The sequence below is a fragment of the Scyliorhinus torazame genome, chromosome 17, assembly GCF_047496885.1.
Source record: "Scyliorhinus torazame isolate Kashiwa2021f chromosome 17, sScyTor2.1, whole genome shotgun sequence".
Classification (NCBI taxonomy): domain Eukaryota; kingdom Metazoa; phylum Chordata; class Chondrichthyes; order Carcharhiniformes; family Scyliorhinidae; genus Scyliorhinus; species Scyliorhinus torazame.
Window position 1 is genome coordinate 31023213 of NC_092723.1, and position 24245 is coordinate 31047457.

At 45.6% G+C, this 24245-nt stretch overlaps 1 protein-coding gene across 3 annotated transcripts in view; it reads right to left on the reverse strand.

Annotated features, from left to right (window-relative positions):
• Nucleotides 1-24245, reverse strand: part of LOC140393814 (plexin-A2-like) — a 582987-nt gene that overhangs the window by 183392 nt on the left and 375350 nt on the right. For all 3 annotated transcript variants that reach the window (XM_072480284.1, XM_072480285.1, XM_072480282.1), the window contains 3 exons: nucleotides 17151-17351; nucleotides 6076-6172; nucleotides 1088-1278 (listed from right to left, as the gene is read on the reverse strand). In XM_072480284.1, the coding sequence (XP_072336385.1) occupies nucleotides 1088-1278; nucleotides 6076-6172; nucleotides 17151-17351 (489 nt within the window). The remainder of the gene's footprint in view (nucleotides 1-1087; nucleotides 1279-6075; nucleotides 6173-17150; nucleotides 17352-24245) is intronic.

Below are 24245 nucleotides of genomic sequence, written 5' to 3' on the forward strand. Positions count from 1 at the left end.
GGCTTTGTTGTTCAAAGTAAATGGTAATATTTGCGTGTGTGTTTTCAATGATGCTTTAAACTGATTTCCATATTAAGGATGCAGATTATGTATCACATCAACACAAGCAGTCACGCTACATCCACAAGATTGTGAATCCATTTGCAACAAAGCCTGGAAAGATTAGCGATTGTCTGGTAATCTAAACAACCCTGGTTTATTGCAGTGAAATCCTTAAAATGTTAGTTTTGCAAGGACCAGCAGAATGGAGTTTGACTAATTATCTGATCCATGGCTCAATTTAGAGATTAGGGACTAATAAATACAGAACACCACAATGAGCCAGCCCTTACGCCTCAGGAGAATAATGATAATTTGCAATGCCGTAGGTGCGGTAATGCGGAAGCCACAATAGAAATTATTTTGTTGACATTAATCGTTCAGGTAAACAAATAAGCAACCCATAGATAGGCTGGCTGAAAAAATGTAAGTGTTTTTGTGATGGGTCGATTAAAATGGCTGACCTGCATGTGATAGCTGAGTCACCTTGTGTAAGGTTCCGAATGTTACATTTATATAATGAGCCAATCAATTTGGACTAATTAGATTTTCCACTTTGAACAGAGTTTAATTAGAGTTTGTGCATCAGACCAGAATATATGGGACCAATGAATGCAAGAGTTCACAATTGGCTTAGCAGCCAAGGTTAGTGTTCATGCAAACCAATATGTGGCTAATACTGGTAGAGAATACTATGGTTGAATCTCTGCCTTATCAGGTTATAAGTGAGTGAGCAGCAGTCAACAAACTCACTACCCACTGCTTGACTGGAGAGTGCCATATTTTCTGATATCCTAGCCCCGGTCTTATTTGAACCATGATAAGCTTTTGGCAGCTAAATAGAGAAAAATAGTGGGAAAGAAACCTGCGCATTGTATCACAGGCTTCAAATCAAAATGCAGAATTGTCAAGAATGGACACGGAGAGGAAACTATTGCTCGTTGCACAGGTCATTCATCGTCTACTCATGCAGAAGTTTAAAAAAAGAACACTTTCCACACGAGACTACAGGACAGCACGGGATCGGAGAATATTATATTGTTCTTACTTTTGTAATGCGAGGATTGGTACACTTCACGTTTTTGCTGGACAGGTCCAACCACTGGGAGGACACAATGGGACAATGCTGCCTCAGGGTACATCTTCCTTCGCCACTGCACCAGCCACACTCAAACTTCTGGTTTGCTTTCAGACAAAGGCCACAGCTCTCTCTCAGCGCATCACACTTGTACAAATGAACTATAACCAGAGGAAATTAAAGAAAATAATCATTAATCGTTTTAAAAGTCAAATTAAAATTTCAGTGTCTAATACCCAAGCTATGTAAGAAATAAAGATTTTGAATCCGGCTAATGTGAACAAGATGTAGCGGTTCAATATTATGTTCGACATGCTTTGATGAAAACAAAATCTAATTGGAACTGGAGGTAACGGGTACCAGTCTCGTTTGCGGTATGGTGAACACTACCACAGACAAGGGTTGCATTAAGAGTTCTTGGGGCCCTGGGCACAAAGAGCATTCAAGGCCCTTCCACATGCCCTGTCCTCCATTATCCATTAAAACACAAAGGGCTGAATTCTCCACCGTCGGGATTCTCTGTTTTGCCGGCAGCCCGGGGTTCCCCAACGGCGTGGGGCTGCCCCACAATGGGAAATCCCATTGGCCAGCTGGCGAAACGGAGCACCCTGCTGGTGTGCTGAACCAGTAATCTGGCGCAGCGGGACGGAGAATCCCGCCCAGTGTGTCGGAAAAATTTCAAAAAGACAGAGGCGTGTAGAATGATGGCACACATTAACAATGAAGCAAATCACACCACATTAAAAAAAAATTAAATGAAACTAATCTAGAGGTTGCATGCCATTTTCCTGGCAAGTATTACCAGGGTCCCATATTTGCACCGGCTTCCGGGTATGGGACATACAGGCCCCATGCGTTAATCGACCTCACATATAGGATTTCCGCTAAATAGATCAGCATAAATATCAAGACAAGGGCTCACTTTATTTCAATGTTGGATTCTGAATAGGCAAGTTGAAACATCAGCAATCAAGAAATGCTGGTGCAGGGGCACTGTTCAGGTTGTGGGGCGGGCTTCATGCCGAGAAAGATGTTGTGACATGGGACAAGCATTACAAGAAAGCTGCTAAGATCATTACTCTTCCCCACACATACCAACTGTGCTGTAATTCTGAAGCTGTAGAAGTACTGCTAACTTTTAAGACCCACTTTGAACCTTAATATTCTTTCCTTCTCATTAATGAGGAAAAGCTTTTATTCAATCTGTAAAAGAATTATATTTACATTTAATGTCTCCTCAATAAACAAATACTGCAATGGAAACCTATGACTTGATAAAATTCTAAGCAGCATCCAGTGATAGGTTATGGAAGGTTATGGCATGTGGTGGCAGCAATGACTTACATTTATACATTGGCTCCAAGAAAAAATACCAAGGTACAACCAAAGGCAACAAAATGGGGGGAAACAATGACAGATATTAATCTAAAAGGAGAAAAAGTGACCAGAATGAGGAGGTAGATTTTAAGAGGAGTGGTAAAGGTGGGGGTGAGGCTGGCAGGGAAAGGATAAGGGGAGGCAATTCCAGACTCCGCTGGGTCACTGTCTGTGCGAAGTCGACACGTTCTCCCCGTGTCTGCGTGGGTTTCCTCCGAGTGCTCCAGTTTCCTCCCACAGTCCAAAGACCTGCAGGTTAGGTGGATTGGCCATGCTAAATTGCCCTGAGTGCCCCAAAAAGTTAGGCGGGGTTATTGGGTTACAGTAGAAGTGAGGGCTTTCGTGGGTCGGGCAGACTCGATGGGCCGAATGGCCTCCTTCTGCACTGTTGTTCTATGTACTATGTACAACGGAAGCATGGGCAGCTAGGCCACTGGAGGCACAACCACTAATCCTGGGGACAGAAGGGCATCACACAAGAAGCTATACTGAATGGAGAGCTGTGGGAAAGTACGATGTTTCATTGTAGCAGTGGTGGAGGTTTTAGAGATAGGGAGGGATGAAGCCCAGATGAAAATCAAATACATCAGGGCAGTCTTGTGATCAGCCAGGACAAGGGTGATTGTGGGTGCTCTTGCAGGATAGAGGTTGAGGTCAGCTAGGAGACCATTGGCAGAACTGAGTCTGAGGTAGCAAATATACCAAGAAGAAGTTAAGTGGGTATTGGGTTGAGATAGGAGTGGAAACAAGTGAGGTGGAAGCAGATGCGCTCTCTTCGTATGGAGAGGATATGATATCATGGTCAAACAGGATGAGGAGAGCAAAAGCCTTACTGTGGCCAGAGAGGGAGAATTGAGTCAGTTGTGAGGACAGTAAGTTTGTGATGGGGTGTCAAATACGATGGCTTCTGTCCTCTTCCCGGTCAGCTGGAGAAAGTTATGTTCATTCAAAACCGGATGCCACAGAAACCATGAAGGTGTCAGAAAATAGTGGAGAGTTAGATGTAGGTTAAACCCTTACATGTGGAAGACAGCTAATCAAAAGGGAAAGATGGTAAACAGCAGTGACAGATAAATAAATGATCAATAAGCTTCTCGCACTTTTCATTGAAGGAGACGCTGGAGAGAGGACAAGAGGTTAAAGGAGATGTTTGGTAGCAGAGAAAAAGAAACCCTAGGTGTATGTTTGCCCTTCAGAATGATTCTAGTGTAGTTGGTAGTTTTGTCTGAAGAGATTGGCAATACCTGACATGATCAAATCCGATCTGGGTAGCTGGTCAAGCAAGTTATGTACAGAGTATGGTCAAATTTACAATGCTTGGATGTTTGGACAGCAAAGTTGCGGCCAGAATTCGGGGAAACAACATGAATGGCAGATGGCTCATGGTGACCAAAGCAATGTGGCTGACTATTTAAGACCTCTCTCGTGACCACCAGACAACTCAACTGGAGCTATTTATTCTCAAGAAGTCAGTTTGAAACATAGGACTTCCAAGTCTTCATCTTCAGTGTCAACTGGTTGAACCTCACCACGAGCAATTTCTTTCACAGAATCAGAAAATACTGTTGCTCATCAATATGACATTTGAACCATCAAACCCTATCTCCGTGATATTGCACCCTTTTCCAAGTTACATCAATAGGTATTGGAATACTTGTTCAGAATACAGGTGTTATAATGTAGTAAAGCTAATTACTGAAGTTGACATTAAAGGGCATATTAGGGGACACTGTGAAGATGTCCAGAAGGAACATGTTTACAACATCAATTGTGCACATTGATGGCCTTCCAAGCATTAATGGGTTTGTGTATAAATCTTAGTGACATTACATAATGCTGTCTAAAAGAGGAATTATGTTCTTTGAAGCTAAGAGTACTTAAAACTCTTTCAACCAATTGCATTTCTCTAACAAAAACAATATTAATTTATTTCATCTGACGAACAGATTTTGTTATTGTGAAGCCAAATGTTTCTTTTGTATAAAAATGGATACTCTGCTGGTCTGTAATAAGATTAAAGCTTATCGGAGTACAGAGGGAAACCAGTTTGATGCGATGTTAAAAAGTGAGAGATGAGAGTTATACAAAGTCATGGGGAAACAGCAGGATTCTGTTAGTAGAGCAGTGTGAGGCCTGTTTAATAACTCAGAAATGTAAAACATCTGTAGAGATGTTATCAACACAGATCTCAAAACTTCACTTATCCGACCGAGGCTTTTATTTAAAACTTTACGAGCATTATGTTTTGCAAGATAAACACATGGCTTGTTACCCCTAACCGGTATTGTTAATACTCATCTCATTACAGCAACAACACAAAGGTAGATTTTCTCAGATATTGCCATGTTGTTACTTATGAAAGTCTAGTCTTCCTTCTATATTTCTATTCACAGTACTTGAACGCTAAGACATTATAAACTCAAATACTGCATTAGTTTACTTTGTCGTGAGTTGCAAACAGTGGAAAATGGAATAAAGGTATAGAAAGCTATTTAAGAGAGCAAATGAGAGGCATTGTACCAATTGTCACTATAACTTGACCAGAGATAAGCAAGGTTAGCAGAACAATCTGGGTTCACTTTTCTACAGATTCCATATTAAATTTCTTGATTTATACTTCACACTTGAACCCACAATCACATAAACATCATCATCAAATGAGGCCATAAATTCAGAATGATGTCGTCCCTTACTTAGTAGTGAGAGGCACTGTCCTAAAACACAAAGACTTTTACCAAAAAAAAGAGATAAGAAAAATTGGAAAGAGAAGTTTGGCAGCAAGACAGGCTGCAGTGGTCCTACATGCCTCCTGGTGCCCAGCATTGAATTCCAATGTCAGAAGCTTTAGGACAAGTCATCAATCTGCCTCGTTGATCACACAATGCACCACTGTGCACGAGGAAATGTAATTTAAAGAAAGCAAGAAGAATACAATTAGGACCGACGGTCCCAGTCAGATAAGAGCTGAAATCTAGGAAATTTGGGACACTTGTACTACGTAGGGTGTAAACCTCCTTAGGGGGGTGGGGTTAACGAGGGAAACAAAAGTCTTTGAATTGTGTTAAAGAGAGCACTTCATACAGAAAACGCTGTAATGTGCATCAGTCCACAACATAGTTAGCAACCCAATATTTGTTTTTTAAAACTGCCTTTTTTTTTTTTACTATGGGGCAAATTTTAAAAAGGGATGGGTTTGGATGAGGTGAGGGAGTAAGTAAATGTCTGAATCCTGACTCCATCCCATATACCTCCTGGCGGGCAACCTACTCATGATGTCATTTGCATGTACAGTTTGGAATTAAAAGTCCACAGCTCAATTACCTGCTGTGGGAAGCTCAATTACCAGGTTTACCATGGCCACCCCTCCCATCACTCCAAAACCACCACCACCAACCCATCCCAGCTCCGTCACCACTTCCAGCTGGTTAAGTTAAAACTCACCTGCGTGTCTTTATACCCACCCTCCAAGGATGGGTCAATCAGCTTGGCTTACAGCTTTACAAATTGCTTGTTAAAATGGATCTTTGATCCCCAAAACGTTAACTGCAGAACAGGGCCTGCGCTAATGGCTGCACTTTTACCTTTGATGTCTGCTGGGTTGTCAATGATGAAGTTACCATTCCACACCACAGAAAACTCGATGGGCAGGTCACTGATATCCATTGTGTCATAGTGGTACTGAAATGAGAGATGAGAAAAATGCACACTCCCATAAGTTAGATACCCTATTAACAACATTCCAATGTCAAATATATAGCCGGAATTTTCCGGCTGTTCCTGCTGACGGGGTCTTCTGGTTCCACCAACAGCAAAGCCCTACCATAGGTTTTCCGGCAGCGGGGGTGCATACAACAGGATATCCCGTTGACACCTTCCCACGGGAGGATGCCTCCGCAAGGAGGTGTGGAAATATCTGGCCATTATTTCAAATATTCTAAATTTCATTTTATACCACAACAGCCGTCGTGGAAAATATCAGATACCATTCTAGATCCAACTTATTACGCTGACCGACTTTCCTGTGCAAGGGAAACACCACATTTTTTCATTCCAATTACTCTGTTAGAAAGAGAACTTGTTAATGATAGCTCAGTCCCTATATTTAACATTTTTAACATAATCCACTTAATGCTCTCAGACAAAGCCAGTCTTTGCTTTAGCACCGATTCCAACTATAACTTTGCCTCTGGAGGTGTATTTGCACCAATTCCAGGCTGGCATTTACCCAAAGGTAACACAGTTGAACCCTATCCTATCAAACCAATAAGCAAGAGTCCTGTAAAAATAATCAGCATTTGATCAATTAGAAATCAACTTTATTGACAGTCATGATGATAAAAGCCTGTAGTCCAGTTTGTGGGCCCTTGCAGCTAACGAAAGAAGCATAGTGTACATGATCATGGGTTCTTACTTGGGGTAATTCTTTAAGTATGTACAATACACAATACAGGTTTGACAGTTCAGGAGGTTGTGGGTCACTAATATCAACAAGTTGAGCATTTTTTATGTTTTTAAATTAAAAGTACCCAATTATTTTCCCAATTAAGAGGCAATTTAGCATGGCCAATCAACCAATCCTGCACATCTTTGGGTGAAACCCATGCAGACACGGGGAGAATGTGCAAATTCCACATGGACAGTGACCAGGGGCTGGGATTGAACCCGGATCCCCGGAGCTGGGAGGCAGCAATGCTAACCATTGCGCCACCCACAAGTTGAGCACTTGAGTCCCAGGGAATATCTGTTCTTCAAAACTGGTCTCCTTTTGTATTGGAATTTGTCGTCATCACTTCATAAAAGTCATTTCATTTCCGGTACAGGGCTGGGCCATTTGGCCCATCGGGTCCGAGGCAGTTCTCGGTGAACAATTCAGTTGGTCCCACTGCCTCAGTCGCACACAGCCCTGCAACTTTATTTCCTTCCAGTGTTCTTCCAAATTCCTTTTGACATAATTCGCTCTCTTCCCCCCCCCACCCCTACTGTTGCCTCCAATTTTACAGCCTATTTCAAGTATTCTGCAGAAATCTGGCACTGACCTCTTCACAGTGTCGAGATCGCTTTCAATGTGATTATTCTTATGAAGCTATCAATGTGGTTTTATATTATGTATATTATGATAAATTGTGCCCGAGTCACTATATACTGAACCTGCGGCCATTTCCTTCCCCCTTATAACTAATGAACTTAAATACAAGAGTTGTATCATTATTGACTCTGCACCTGAGATTTATTGGCCCAGTACAAACCAGCCATCAAAACTGGAAACCCTCTGACATGCGCAGCTTAGACACTCTCAGTGAATTACTGGGGCAATTTGCTGACTTAATCTTTAATAGAATGCCACATAACAGAATAAAAATGCACAAAGATACAACTATTAACCTCTTTGTCAATTTGCCAAAGATTCCTCCAATTAGTTAATCATGTATGATTTGGATACTAACTTATGGACCATATTTAAATCAAGGTGGCAGCCTCAGCAGACTGATCTTAAGCCAGGCTTTACTCAAGTTTGTATGAGTATATGTGACTCATACTGAATTCAGTTCAGCTACAAGTCCTGAAAGCTGACAGTTGCTGATAACAGACTTTGGTTTCTCTTATTATTGCCTTCAGTGCCCCTGCCACCCTTTGAACGACACAGACAGATAGGGCACATCTAGTTAAATCCAAGATAAGGATTCTATTTCAGAAGCAGTCATGTCAGTGCCCCAATATAATTACACACCTCTCTGCCATTGTAATACCTGATGAAGTAGCCTTCTGTTCTTTGAAAACCTGCTTTGTACAAGAGTAAAGCTTTAGACCTTGCAGCCCTGGACTCGTCAAAGGATACTGCTTTGTCAGTCCAGGCCACCAGCTACTTGTAGTACATGCAGGTCAAAGACTACTTAACAGACTACGAAGCTCTCACAGGCTGCCACTTACAATCAGTTATCTAGAAAAAACCCACAAATTTCGATTCTATATACTCGCTTTTTTAGTGCACTCGACATTTTTCTGGCTAATTTTCAGGTACCTTACTGCTTTGTGCATGTGTTTCTGGGTGTACAGAATGTTTTTCTGAAACAGACTTTTTTTTAGCCACCTCTCCATCATGTCTTTCACCCCCACAACATCTCTATACTGTCAGACTGTTATTAGAAGAAACGTGGACAAATCCATGACACAAAAATTAGAAAAGAGAAAAGTAATGGATTTTTGTACATTCCATGGACTCTGTTTCCTCGCCGCACATTACGGGTGGAATTCTCCCAAGCTCCCACCAATGGGTTCAATGGCAGGCATGGGGGAGGGGATGGGGGGGGGGGGGGGGTGGTGATATGGTGGTAGGCCCAGAAATCAGTTTTCTGCCTGTGTGAATTTATAGCAGGTGCCAGGCATGGTGGGTTGGAAAACTGGCCAGAGGCTTGCATGAACCTCATTTGCATCTCGTTACTGGGTTGCAGATGAAGAACTAACCTTCGATCGCCAGATGCTCTGTGATACTGGCAGGAAAACATGCCGACGTGAAACACGTTTGGAACAACAAAGCGTGCAGATGTCGGGACTGACCTGAACAAGGCCTGGGGGGGCTCCCTCCGAAGCAACCCTGGATCCTGAATCGCCAGAGCAGTGGGTCAGGCAGCATTTGCAGGTGGATCTTCCAGATTCAGTATCCTGGAAGAGGTCCATCTTCCAGCCTCGGAATGTTCCCGGAGTTTCATCTTTCTCAGGCGGTCCATCTTCCAGTCTCACAGTACTCTCAGAGATCTCGTATAATTTTCAGGAGGTCCACCTTTTTCCTTCAATAGTGGGTCAGTGACAAATGGGGGTCTTTTCAATATGGCACCTGGGCATGACGGCAGACTGTGCGCTATCCAGGTCTGACCCAGCAACTGAATGCGGCGCAAGACACCCAGGTGTTTAATAATGAGGTTGGGGCGTTTTCCTGCCGCCGGCCTCCGCAGCGGGAAACGCTACACATCCCCTCCCCGTGACGACACTTAGTCTCAAAAAAGGAGAATTCTGCCTTATATCTCCTTTCACCAGCCAATTCCTTGCCAGACCAAACCAGGTAAACCTTTACCATCTGTCCACTAGGAACAGACCTGACATTCTATTCATCATTTCGGGTCATTCATTTTCACCTCTGCAACATTTCCTTTTGCCCTACTTCAAGCTTCATTGCTGCTGAAACTCATACCCACATCTCTAGATACAAATTCTCTGAAGATCCTGTCATGATATTCAAACACACACATCATGATAGACACACCAACAGACAAATCAGAACACACAACACCACAACCAATGACAGAAAGATATAAAAGCACAGACACGACCCCCGGTGGTCAGTATTAGCTGCAGAGGAGAACCAGGACACATCTATTGCCAAACACACTCAGGGAGACAGCACGTGCAGAGTATCCAGAACGAACTGTATTATAAGAGTTATAATAAAATAGAGTTGTACCACATACAACTGTGTTGGCTCATCTGTGCACCAGAGCACCCAACACCACATGGTACAGGAGTGGATCGATACCTGCCGGCATACCTCAGTGTACACAGACAACCAGCAGTGCCCAGGCATGATGTACGAGCTCCCGGTTCCGCAGGCGCTCCAGTGCCACGGCGACCTCCACGAAAACTGGCGGCGATTCCGGCAAAATTTCGAATTGTTCCTGGTGGCAGCTGAACTCAAAGACCTGGATGATAGGGAAAAAATTGAATTTCTCCTCACCGTCGCCGGTGCAAGGGCAAGAGAAATATTCAGAAGGTTCAGGTTCTTCAGGAGGCAGCAAAGGTACGATTACCAGGCAGTCCTGGGCAAATTCTCCAAGTACTGTGAAGAATACGCAATCCAATGGGCACATAAAGGAAAGAAAAGCTGCAGTACTCACCTCGTGGCTGGGATCCCGGAGCCCGAAATCCCGGGCCTGAGAGAAGGCTGGGTCGAGGTCGGCGGCCATCTTGCTAAAGGTATAACGCTAGCACAGTTGCGCGAGAAGTGCGCAGAACCGGAAGTTTCGTTTGCGCATGCGCGAGATGCTGCGCATGCGCAGTCAAGAAAACGGCCATCGGTAAAGGAACAGCGATCTGAGCATGCGCAGTCGCTTCCTACGTGCTACATACCGAGCGTCAGGATGTCAGAGGCCCCAGACTGCACCAATTTAAAAGGGAAATGTCCCAAATCCAATTTAAAAGGGAAACGTCCCAAATCAAAAAAACAAAAATCTGTTAAAGCTGTAAAACAACCTTCCCTCACCTGGAATGACAGCACAGTGCCGCAAATTGACCCAGGAGATGAATTTGACCTCCGAAGAACCCTCCGACAAGCAGTTACCTACGCACAAGCCGATGATTCCGACCTTGAATACTTCGATGACGATTTTTACAGTGTTTCCGGACCTCGCGAGCCCAATGATAGCTCCGTGGTCCTATATAACTATGACTCGGACGAACCTTTCGTGTTGCACATTGGCGGCCCCCACATTGAATCCGACGCAGATGCGGATTCATTTTTCGGATTTGAGGATCTTCAATCCAGCAGATATGACGTTCCAACTTATCAGTACCGGATGATGCTGCAGCCTGACATTAACAGACAGGGAGCGGTGCAAGCACACGGAGAGTGCCCTGCTGCCACACAGAGCGTGGTCCACGTCCCGCTCAACGTTCCCGACTCTATGAAAGAAGACATGCAAGACTCCAGAGTGCAGTCCTCGCATGAACCAGAAGTGACTCCAGTGTCACAAGCTTCCACAGCAAGCTCGTGGACAGACTCCACAATTGCAGAAATGCAAGACTCCAGAGCGCAGTCCTTGCACGGACAAGAAGTGACTCCAGTGTCACAAGCCTCCACAGAGAGCTCGTGGACAGCCTCCACGATAGAAGCAACGCAAGACTCCAGAGCGCAGTCCTTGCACGAACAAGAAGTGACTCCAGTGTCACAAGCCTCCACAGAGAGCTCGTGGACGGACTCCACGATGGAAGGAACGCAAGACTCCAGAGCGCAGTCCTTGCAGGAACAAGACCATGAGGGTCTAGCAACCTCTCCTGACCAACCAGCGGCAGACGATGCAAGTCTGCCATGCTCACGTGAACAGCAAGAAGGCTATAACAGCCTACCATGCTCCACTACACAGCAGCATGACCATGACGGTCTCTCATGCTACAATGAAGGGCACAGCGCTGAAGACTGTTCAAGCCCAACTGAAGACAAGCCAAAGGAATCGCCTCGTCCAAGCCCGAAGAAAAAAGGTTTATGCGCTGACCTTCAGGATCATTGTAGCCGAACAGAGATTAATAATGCTGCACGGCCACAGAAGGATGCTGAGGATTTGCTAACGAAATTAATTGAATGTTTAACTTGCAAGGAGCAGACTGAGAATTGCCAGTGTTTTAGTACGGATCGAAAAAATGGACAAGACATTGATCCTCAGGTAATGGAAATAACACAACCTGAATCATATCTACAGCAGGGACAAATGTCTCCCTTCAACACAATGCCGCAAAATCCCAACTTCGGAGACCAGCAGTTAGTCAGTAATGACTCTTCAAACCTTGAGGGGAACATTAATTGCATTGAACCTATACACACTCCACTGATTATTGAGCAGAACATTGGAGCAAGAATCCTGAGGACACCGACATCGAGTAGCCAGATAACGAATTTAAAACCCACAGCAGTTTCAAGTGAACCAAGTGTGCTTTCCACTAATGGTGAAGATGCAGATAAGGTCGACCCGATTATCCATTGTACCACACTAACCCCAGTGATTAAGCAGTTATGTATGGGGAGTATAATGTGGGCAATTGAGAACAGTAAAAGAGAGACTGTGACCATGCCAGTCCCAGCAAAATCAGACCCAGAGACCATGAAGGCATGTACATTAAACAAAGTTACATATGAGGTACCTGAGAAGAAAAGTGAAACGGAATGTTCTTTGGAAAATGGTACAATGTCGATAGAAACAGTGGATCCTATATTCGAGACCATACATATGGGAGAATTTGGGGGTAATAAACAAGGTTCTGCAATGTCTGGGGGAAGATTCAAAGTTCCAAAGAAGAAAAGCCCAAATGAAGGACAATGGCAAGACAATGACAGTCCACCGACATGGTGTGCACCACCAGATGAAAACTCTGACAATTTACCCAACCCTAGTGAACAGCAAGCTGCTAATGACGATCTATCCACGGGATGTGAGACGAGTGATGACAGCATCCCACTTCCCATGCAAAAGGTGCAAGGTGACAGACCTCGCCTAGTGCGTACCGAGGCACTCGACGATCACGGTGGGACCACTGACGACTGCGGTGGCGGCGCACCGCTTCCACCCTCGATGGCTCGAGCCTCTCCACTGGTTGGTGCATTCCTGCATGTTCCGACTCCAGAAGTGCAGCTTCAGGGAATCTCGGCTGCCTCCAGTGAACCTGTTGGGACTCCGGACGGGGGGCATCGACGGAAGGCAGACCGGACTCCAGATGGGGAGCAGCCAAGCGCCGACTCTGATTTGCGCACGCCAGACCTTGCTCCGGACGGGCGGTGTCGCGGCCTCGGTGATGGCACGCTCAGGGTGACGGCAGATGCCACGGCGACAGGGAATGGATCGCGTGGCAGTCCCACTGGGTCGGCAGTGGCAACCAGCACCGGCGGTCCAAGATGGACACACCAATTCGCGCCATCGCCAGACGTTGATGCGAGCAACAATTCTCTCTCCAAGGCGACATGCTTCGACGTTTCTCTGCGGAGTCGCCCTTCCGGCACAGCAGGTGGCCGGAACCAGCGTACACGGTCTCGGCCAACTTCCACATCTGGCACAGTCATCGCCTTGCATGATATTAGTGATGGTGCTACTTCGATGGCAACGACCCATCGGCTACAAGATGCCGTCCACCACAAACATAAAAAGAAAACAGACTCCACCTTGTTCCTGGCATGCAGGGCGGATGGATTGGTGCGTAGGCGCAATCAGCGGGCTTTGTGCCGCCTTCCACGCTCGCAACTGCACCGTACGCACACGCCGGATCCTCCACTGGTTCCCAAGGATGACTTCGTGGAGATGCCACGGATCATGCCCCTTCCATCGCCACCAGAACCAAACCACAGCCAGGGCACCACTAACAAAGATGTTGAATGTTATATTTGCACGAATGAAAAAACCAAGCACTGCACGAAGTACAACAAATGGTAAAGTAGAGACTTCGGCAACAGCATCACCTCCAACAGTCCAAGGTGAACCAGTGTGACCCCAAATCTCCACAGCTGAACCGGCTTGAGGACCAGCCCATTCTTGAGGCGGTCACCCATTAGACTGGACTTATAACGCTGTTCATACGTTCAAAAAGTCAAACACTTCTGTATTATAACCTGTTGTTGTTTATTGTTCCAGATATCGTCTGACCGGACCAATGTTCAAGTTTTTTTTTTTCTCTCGCATCCAAGTTTTGTTATGGTACAACCTTGTTAGTGTGACGCACCCGACATCGCCCCATGTAAATAGTTACGTCATAAACACACGCTGTACACAACACACACACACACTCTTAGATGCACTCACGACACAATTATATTTATAACCACGTAGGCACTTATCTTTGTAAAAAGGGGGGATGTCATGATATTCAAACACACACATCATGATAGACACACCAACAGACAAATCAGAACACACAACACCACAACCAATGACAGAAAGATATAAAAGCACAGACACGACCCCCGGTGGTCAGTATTAGCTGCAGAGGAGAACCAGGACACATCTATTGCCAAACACACTCAGGGAGACAGCACGTGCAGAGTATCCAGAACGAACTGTATTATAAGAGTTATAATAAAATAGAGTTGTACCACATACAACTGTGTTGGCTCATCTGTGCACCAGAGCACCCAACACCACAGATCCTATTTGCTGGCTTATGATCCAGCTTGTTGAACTCCAAATCCACAAAGTCAGCCTCCTACGCATTTCCCCATACGGAGTCCTCCTCACTCCCTACTTTTCTGGCATTTATTTCCTCCCAGCTACTTCAGTGCGTTGAAGCGAAAATCTTGTCCTCATCTTCAAATCCCTCCATGGCCTTGCCTCATCCTATCCCTGCATTCAACTTTGTCCTTGTATGCCCCACCCCCCTCCCTATTTCCTTTGATTCCACTTTCCTTCGTCTCACCCTTGTTAACAGAGCTTTGTGGGCTCAGTCCTACTTTAGAACACTCCTTTCGAAACTCCTCTGGTTTTCTACCTTTTCCCAAGTCTCAGCCACATCATTCTATTCTCCTACCAAGTTGTAATTTAAAAAAAAACCTATTGCTTGCCTCCCCCCCTCTCCTGCCCCATGCCCAGATTATTGTGATATAAAATGCAAGTTATTGTTGGTTGATCTGTCAGAAGTACAGCATCTGTGATCAGAAAAGCACAGGCCCAGAAAATAGCAATCATATCTACTGATCTCATTGTTGAAAAGACAAAACCCATGATAGAAAAAATAGACTGTGTCTAATCTCACATAGAAAAGCTTAAATGTCTCTTTGATATGCAAAATGGTCTTAACAGTGACTGACAGTCTATTCAACCAGACTTTAACATGTCAATCATGCATTTCTGTTTTGATTGATCACCAGCCACTGTCAATCACAGGACACCCTGACAGCTCTCAATTAACCCAATCTGACCGAGGCAATGAGTTACATTTGGAACAAACCACATCCGATTGTATAGATACAAAACATTCCCCAAATATCTCTTTGATTTTAGCATCAAACTGGAAGCATAGACAATCGATCAGCAACAATTAGGTAACACCAAATAATAAATGACTAGCTTGTGCAAAAAATAAACAAGAGCCTTGGAAAGTTAAAGGCCGGGATTCTCCGGTATCCGGTGGGGCGGGTCATACTGGCGGCAAAGAGTGGCGTGAACCACTCCGGCGTCGGGCCGCCCGGAAGGTGCGGAATCCTCCGCACCTTCGGGGGCTAGGCCGGCGCTGGAATGATTGGTGCTGCGACGAAGGGCCTCCACTGGCCGGCACGAGTTGGCGCATGCGCATGAGCACCAGTGTGTTCCCAGAACCGCTGTCGTGATTCCTGCGCATGCGCAGGGGGTTTCTTCTCCGCGCCGGCCATGACGGAGCTTTACACAGGCCGGCGCGGAGGGAAAGAGTGCCCCCACAGGCCCGCCCACAGAGGGGTGGGCCCTGATCGCGGGCCAGGCCACCGGGGGGTGCCCCTCCCGGCGCAGGATCCCCCAGTGCCCCCCCCCCCACCCCCCCAAGGACTCCGCAGGCTGCCCTCAGAGCCAGGTCCCGCCGATGTAGACCTTGTGTAATTCACGGTGGCGGGACTGGCCGAAAACGGGCGGCTGCTCGGGCATCGGGGACCGGAGAATCGCCGGGGGGGTGGAGGGGGCGCCACTGTCAACAGCCCCCGACCGCGCAGCACGATCCCCGCCCCCGCCAAAAAAAACGGCGCCGGGGAATTCGGCAGCCGGCGTTGGAGCGGCGGGGCGGGATTCACGCCGCCCCCCGGCGATTCTCCGACCCGGCCCGGGGGTGGGGGGTCGGAGAATCCCGCCGAAAGTGTTACAGTTTAAAAAAAATAATTTTCTGTAACCAAATAATTTTTTTCCAATTAAGGGGCAATTTAGCGTGGCCAATCCACCTAGCCTGCACATCTTTGAGTTGTGGGGGCGAAACCCACGCAAACACAGGGAGAATGTGCAAACTCCACACGGACAGTGACCCAGAGCCGGGACCGAACCTTGGACCTCAGCGCAGTGAGGCTGTAGGGCTAACCCACTGCGCCACTGTGCTGCCCCGTGTTGCACAGTTTTGACATCTCGCAAAAAATGCATCAGAATAGGAAACTGTGTGATGAAAGTTGTTGAAAGTAAGGGTGAGTGCAGTTGCTGACCAAAAGCTTCATGAGCCCATGGTGCAACTATTTGCCAAATGATCTTTTTGGCTTATGGAGATCATGGAAGCCCTGTTTTAAACATTCAGATATGGTGAACAAACTAGTTATTCTTTCACAGTATTCATCTGCAACTGCAAAACTAACTGACCAGTCAATGGTCTATTTTGTCACCGGTCATAAATTGAAATAAAACAATTTTATTTGAAGAAAAGTGAAAGATTTTCTGTAAAATTAATGATCAATATCATTACCCTTCAATCAAAGTCAAAACATCATCTCATCCATGTGGTGGAAAGAGTTTCAGATAGTATCGCCTACCCAATAAAATGACATTGGTAGCTTTATCTCGTCAATTGTTAGTAAAATCTGGTACAGCAGTTTTTGCTTCTCTAATAGATTATGTTTAATAAATGGTTCCTGAACTAGATTACACTTTTCAATCTACACGATTAGCATTTAATCAACACCGCAGATTCTTTATTGCTTTCTACATGACAGACACCTGGAAGCTCTCATTTATTCAAACTTTGTAGTGTCTTGTGATAAATCTAATTTACAAAGTCATTTCAAATTTTAAAGGATTCCAAATCTGTTCATCTCCTGCAGATAGTAATGGAACATAACCATCCCTTCAGAATGATCAATGTTTAACATGGTGTGGTGCAACAGAGTCCAGGCTAAATCTGACCTATACCTAACTTACACATGATTATAAATGGAATACATCAAGACGACAGAGACAAACTATCTACTTACCGAACTGTTTTGGCACTGAACACTAGAACTGTTGAAGCGGAGAGCTGGTACTCGCTGGGTTACACCCTGTACATTAAGTATACACTCGTATCCTCGTTGCCCAGACTGTGGCTGGGGCAGGTTCCGTGCTTTAAGTGTGATTGGCTTCACCTCTCCAACTGGGATAAGGATCTCATCTGAGGGCACCAGCTGTGGACAATCCTAAATTGGAAAGGATTGAAACAGAAATCATAAAGTCAGCCTGATAAATAGTTTGGTGCTCTTGACAAGGTACAGATGGGAATCGTGGTGATTGGATCCTATGACAAAGTTATATGGACAAACGTCAGTCACTTAGCTCAGCTCAGCTCAGTTTGTAGCAGTTTTACATCTGGCTCCCAGAGATTGTAGTTCAAGCCCTTCATGGACATGACCACAGCATCTCGGTTAATAGTTAGGTACTTAAGATGTATTAGCAGATGTACCACCTTTCAGATGAGACAAAGCTTCACCTATCAGCTCAGATGGATATTAGAAGATTTAACATCACTACTTAAAAAAGGCAATGAGCATTCTCCATGTGTCACCCCCACAACCCAAAGATGTGCATGGTAGGTGGATTGGCCATGCTAAAATGCCCGTTAATTGGAAAAAAAATAATTGGGTACTCAAAATTTTAAAACAAAAGCAATGAGTTCTTCCAATGTCCTGATCACCCTTCCCACATCAAGGAAAAAGTAGATTACTTGGCCATTCATTCTTATTATTGTTTACACATTAGCTGCCATGATCGTCTCTGTCAATGACTTTAACACCATCCATCAATAAGTATTTTCCATGTCCTGCAAATACAATAATGTGCATTATATATGCAAGTCCTATCATAATGCACAGATTTGGATTATTGTAGACATATGGGGCGGGATTCTCCCCTACCTGGTGGGGCAGGGGGGTCCCGGCGTGATGGAGTGGTGGGAACCACTCCGGCGTCGTGCCGCCCCAAAGGTGCAGAAGTCGCCGCACCTTTAGGGGCCAAACCTTCACCTCGAGGGGCGAGGCCCGCACCGGAGCGGTTTCCGCTCCACCAGCTGGCGGGAAAGGCCTTTGGCGCCATGCCAGCCGGGGCCGAAAGGTCTTCGCCGGGCGCCGTGGGTCCGCACATGCGCGGGAGCATCAGCGGCTGCTGACGTCATCCCCGCTGACGTCATCCCCGTGCATGCGCAGGAAAGGGGGTCTCTTCCGCCTCCGCCATAGTGAAGACCATGGCGAAGACGGAAGAAAAAGAGTGCCCCCATGGCACAGGCCTGCCCATGGATCGGTGGGCCCCAATCGCGGGCAAGGCCATCGTGCCACCCCGCCCCCCCCCCCCCCTGCCCGCGCCGCCTTGTCCCACCGTTCAAAAGATGGTTTAATCCACGCTGGCGGGTCAGGCATTCCAGCAGTGAGACTTCAGCCCATCGCGGGCCGGAGAATCGGCGGGGGTGGGCCCGCCTACCGGCGCGATTCCCGCCCCTGTCGAATCTCTGGTGGCAGAGACTTTGGGACACGGCGGGGGCGGGATTCACGCCAGCCCCCGGCGATTCCCCGACCCGTCCGGGGGGGGGGTCGGAGAATCCCGCAAACCAAAGAAATTATTGAAAAACAACATGTCCATAAAGAGCTAACCGGTCAAGGTGTTGTTAAATAATGTGCTAGCACTTTGTGTAGTCCCTTTGCTAGCACTGATATTTTTCAGTTCCCAATTTCTATTAGAATGAAGAAAGCGTGCATCAATTTACATTCTAGCCAACCTTGGAACACTTTTGACCAGTCTCTCAAAAATAAAGAAAATACATCAATACATCTGCTTGTACAAAGAATTGATGCGACTAATAGGGCATTACAACTTTACAATCAAAACACATGAAGAAATTTGAATCTATTTTGGGTTTCAGATCACACACCAGAGTAGAAAAAATCTAAATGAATTACTACATTAAAAAAAAATCAAATGAATTACTACATCTCTAAATCCTCATAACTAAATAATCTTTTCCAAGTGTGAACATGAGGTTATCACAGGTAACAAAACTCCCCTGCAGTCTCTACCCCCCTTGGTGTTTAACATGCCCTATAATCTGTGATTGAAAAGTCCAACCCCCCACATCACTTCATCTGTCTGCATTTAAGATAAGTGAATGGTTGAACCACTCACTCCAATTCAACAACAGCGAAACGGAAATAAGAGATTTCATGCAAGAGTGAGGGCTGATAAATCTACAGATAGCAACACTCGTCAGTGTACATACAGGATAAACTGTTTAATTGCACAGGGGCTTGTTGTATAGCCTAGAAAAATTGTATTAAAGATGAGAGAAACAGTTCTGTACACATCTGTTAAATATTACATTTCCGCCAACAATGTGCTCTTCCATTTTGTTCTTGCTTGTTCATGTTGGGTAAACGTCAATACTTCTGGCAATTCTAATATTTCCTTTTTGTTATAAAAGGAAGAGGATAAAACTCCTGAATAAATTAGACATTTTAGAGACAGGAATCAGTTGTCCTTCCTTTTGTAGTTGCCCTTATTTTCAAGTGGTTATTGTATGTACAGTAAGTAAGCATTTTCCCTACAACTTATAGAGCCAGCTGAAATTATGAGCAGTACCTTATTATCGACCGCAACAAATGCTAAGAAACCTCCTTTCTACACACCAGCTTTCAGCTCAATCCACTTAACAGTTTTGCACGCTAATTTCTTGTTTCATTACAAACCATTCCTACATGGAGCAGAGTGCAACTTCAACAATGAACTGTCCTTCTCAATTCCATTTATCACAAGTACAACAGTCACAAGAGAAAAGAAAAGGAGGCAATGTGCTGACAGGTTGTGTTAATGTAGTGAAGCTTCTAAAGACAATTCTTCAAATAGATTGAGAGCGGCGGGGGGATGAGAACACCATCGGTCACGTTATATTCAGGAAATTGCCGTTTTCTGTTTGAGCAGTGAGTTTGCAGGAAGGCGGATTGTTAGTTGGCACTCGCAGACCAGCCCCAGCACTCTGTAGACTGGCAGGGAGGCAGAAAAGAATGAGGCGGCCATCTACCTTAACTCTCCAAAGCCAAAGTTCCTCAAGGAAGCAGGCTCACCATCAGAAGGGAAGGGAAAGCTGTTGACAGTAAAGCCCAGGGGGATAGGAGCTGCTGCAAGAACGAATGGCCTTCTTCCGTGTTTGCATACTCTTTCCTTGATTTGGAAGGCTGGGGTGGTCAGTGGGTGCAGATCAGCACAAGATGGGAATGGATTTTGTGAAGTAAGCACCTTCTGTCGTATGGGTGTTTTAAAAAAAAAAAATCCAGAATCCATTTCAGCCCTGGAAGCATTCCATCCTAGAATTAGAACAGTTTCGCTGTCAGTTTAGACGCTGGGTAAAGAGTTCTCCATTGCGGAAAATCTCATTGTTGCCTTGCACTGACTGGTGCACAATGACCTCATGAAAGTGATGGGCCCAAGAGAATTTAGCAGCAGGAAGGATGCAAACTGAAAGCCATCGATTCTGACTCCGTAAATATCCCAGACACAGCACATTTGCAACAGGCTGTGAACGGTGTGTAGTTCAGAATTTACGATTGTCCACGGTGTCCGAGTGCTTCTTGTATATTTTAACAAGTCAGTTGGTCCATAAATGTGTTTTTCTTTGGGGAGTGTCTGTTTAGACTAGAGTCAGTTTACACAGGTTTCACTGTGATTTTTAGAGCACAGTCAAGCTATCATCAGCTGGAGTTCAGGGAAGAGTGATTGGACAAGATGTGAGAAAATGTGGTCACTTTTTCCTTGCCCAATTGCAACGTTTATTTTCCAGTCTCCGCTCTCACAAACATCTTTGTTGGGTTCCATGAGAAACATGCTTTTGATGGAAATTACACCTAAAGGGCAGCACGGTAGCATTGTGGATAGCTACCAGTTAGCTACAGTTGCTTCACAGCTCCAGGGTCCCAGGTGCGATTCCGGCTTGGGTCACCGTCTGTGCGGAGTCTGCACATCCTCCCAGTGTATGCGTGGGTTTCCTCCGGGTGCTCCGGTTTCCTCCCACAGTCCAAAGATGTGCAGGTTGGGTGGATTGGCCATGTTAAATTGCCCTTAGTGTCCAAAATTGCCCTTAAGTGTTGGGTGGGGTTACTTGGTTATGGGGATAGGGTGGAGGTGTGGACCTTGGGTAGGGTGCTCTTCCCAAGAGCCGGTGCAGACTCGATGGGCCGAATGGCCTCCTGCACTGTAAATTCTATGATAAAAACTCCTACCGCTTGCTATTTCTGAGACGTGGCTGATACGTTCATTATATTTAAATTCGCAGCTGCATGTGATAATCTCCTCGCATGTCTTAATGGGCTCAAATTCACCTTTGAAATGGAGCAGTCAAACGCACTCCCTTTCCTTGATATACAAGTTGAGAAATCTGCCAGGGGGGTTTCTCTACCATAGTCCATCGCAAGCCTGACTTCACTGGTCAATATACACGTTGGGATTCTTACAATTCCACACAGTATTGGATTTATCCTCTTGGCAATCTCCGACATATTGCCTGAGCCATTTGCTCACCAAGTGTGGCACATTTTGTGCACTGGAAGCTACATATATTAGTACACAGGGCCCCTGTACTTTGTGTCATGATATGCAGACATGCAAATAATGATATACAGACAGGCAGCTAATGAACACAGAGAACACGACATGACCAATGAGCAGGCAGGACACTCAGGGGTGGTATCTCACTATAAAAGGCACGAGGCACTCACACTCCGCCTCTTTCCACTGATGAACATCTACAGAGTGAGTCAGGGTGTATGTACAGTATCACACCTCCAGCACATGGCTAAGAGCTAGTCTGGTTCAGTCAGACAGAGTAACCACACTTAGGTTAGCAGAGAGTCGAACTCAGAGAACTGTGCTAACTGTGCTACTGGTTCAATGAATCAGATTGAACTAACTTCAAGGTCTGGAGTGTCTTTTGGTTAAAGCTGCATACAGTTGCAGCCTGTGTTATCCCAGAGTACATAACACATCACTTTGCAGACAGAAAGAACATATATACATATGTTTCAGCTAAACAAGATGAGTGACAAATCATTAGTTAGTTCATAATTCAGGGCCATGCCTTGACCAATCAGAATCAAGCTGCCTAGGGCGGCATGTGGTGCAGTGGTTAGCACTGGGATTGCGGTGCTGAGGACCCAGGTTCGAATCCCGGCCCTAGTTCACTGTCCATGTGGAGTTTGCACATTCTCACCATGTCTGCGTGGGTTTCACCCACACAACCCAAAGATGTGCAGGTTAGGTGGATTGGCCATGCTAAATTGCCCCTTAATTGGAAAACAAGAATCAAGCAGCCTGCTTTGCATATGAAACAGGGTTTTGCAGTTAACGGTCAGTTGCCATCAACTGATGCATTCTCCATGGCAACACCTCTATCAATCGAAGTCCACTTGCCAACAAATCAGCACTCTCTCTCGTACACAATAATTTGTTGTTCCCCTCTCATTTAGCATTCTTGCAAAATGTGATGAGTACAAGATGAAAAGCTTCGACAAAAACGTTCCTTTATTCAGCAATACGAAGTTCTGTATTACCAAAAGAAAATGTATTTAAAAAGATGTAGCAATGCAAACGCATTCTGCAACTTTTATTCCCAGTTTGCTTCTGAAATGGCATCAGTGACTGTATTGGACTGAGGCCTCTGCACTCTCAACATTTGGTAAAATATCACACACTGCTGTACACAGAGCAAGGGTAATGATAATCTTCCCCCTGTGCTCCAGCTTTAACAGTGTGGGAATCCAGTTTATGGTGGGAGGACCAAGGTAAGCAATTAAAATATGCAGTTATGTTTGTGCATTATGTGGTGCACCCACAATAAAATCTAATCTCAAGTTTTTAATAAAACCAAGAGGAACATCTGTTTGTTGATGAGGTAACATTTGTCTTGTATGCCAAAGGTGCATTTCTGCATTCAGCAACTAATTACAGTGAGATTAATAGATTTCCAGTGAAATATGATTAATCCTCTGAATGGCAAAAAGACTTTCAGCACTTAAGTTACCAAATGTTGCAACTCATAAATTTAGCAGCTTCTGGTTCTGATAGATTTCTAAGCTTTGAGAGACGTCAGTGTTGCGAGATAGAACCTATCCTGAAATTGGAGTACTGGAATAGATAATATGGCAAATTAGCCTGAAGATTTTTGCCTTGATATTATGTCCTCGCCCTCAACCATATTCAGTGGGATAAGGTTTCAAAGAAGCCTTTGGCCAGCCTCTCAACAATCATAGCCCCCCCACTCTAGCCACTACCACAATTGGCAGCCTCTCTACCAACCCCTGATGGCCTCTCTCTCTAGTCGAATGCAGCTGACAACCAGCCCCCGTTACATTCAACAAGATGGCAGCGTCCTTGGCTTTGCAGGGTTCATTCACCACTTTTGGCTTTACCTGTTCCCTCTTTGTGTTGCCCTAAATATTGGGACGTATGTTCATAACCATCATCTAATTACACGTTTGAGAGGCCATTCATGAAAATTCCTTCCCGTCTATTCCTCCCATAGAGTCTTGGAGAAGTCTTGCCGTGAATGTAATACGTGTTGAGGTGGAGTCGAACGAGGTTCAGAGTAAGCTGGTACGTGGCCAGGATTCTCCGGCTCGACACCAGTAGACATCGTCGAAGGCAAGATGGGAATGCTTGCAGAGCAGTTGACATTTAACACCGGAGGGCTGAAAATTCCACCCTTTATGTCGGACAAAGTCCCCTAGCGAGCACATTTAGTTGTGCGCATCCCGGTGCTGAGAAATACAAGGCTATTCAACCCGACTTGCGTTGTATAGGGGGCCTGAATGAGGAACGCTTGGTCGAGGCCACACACAGCCCCGTTTTATACCATGGTGAGCTCCGTCCACCGAAGTGTCCCAGTGTAGTGAGAGATTGGGACCTCCGAGGCGATCCACGACCTCCCCCCGACCCTGAATGCACTACGGGAGGGTTCCCCCATGCCCCCGAAAAACCCCCAACACCCACACAGGGCACCCTCGGCCTGATCACGCGCATGCAAAAAGTGCCAGCTTGGCACGTTGGCAATGCCACGTTGG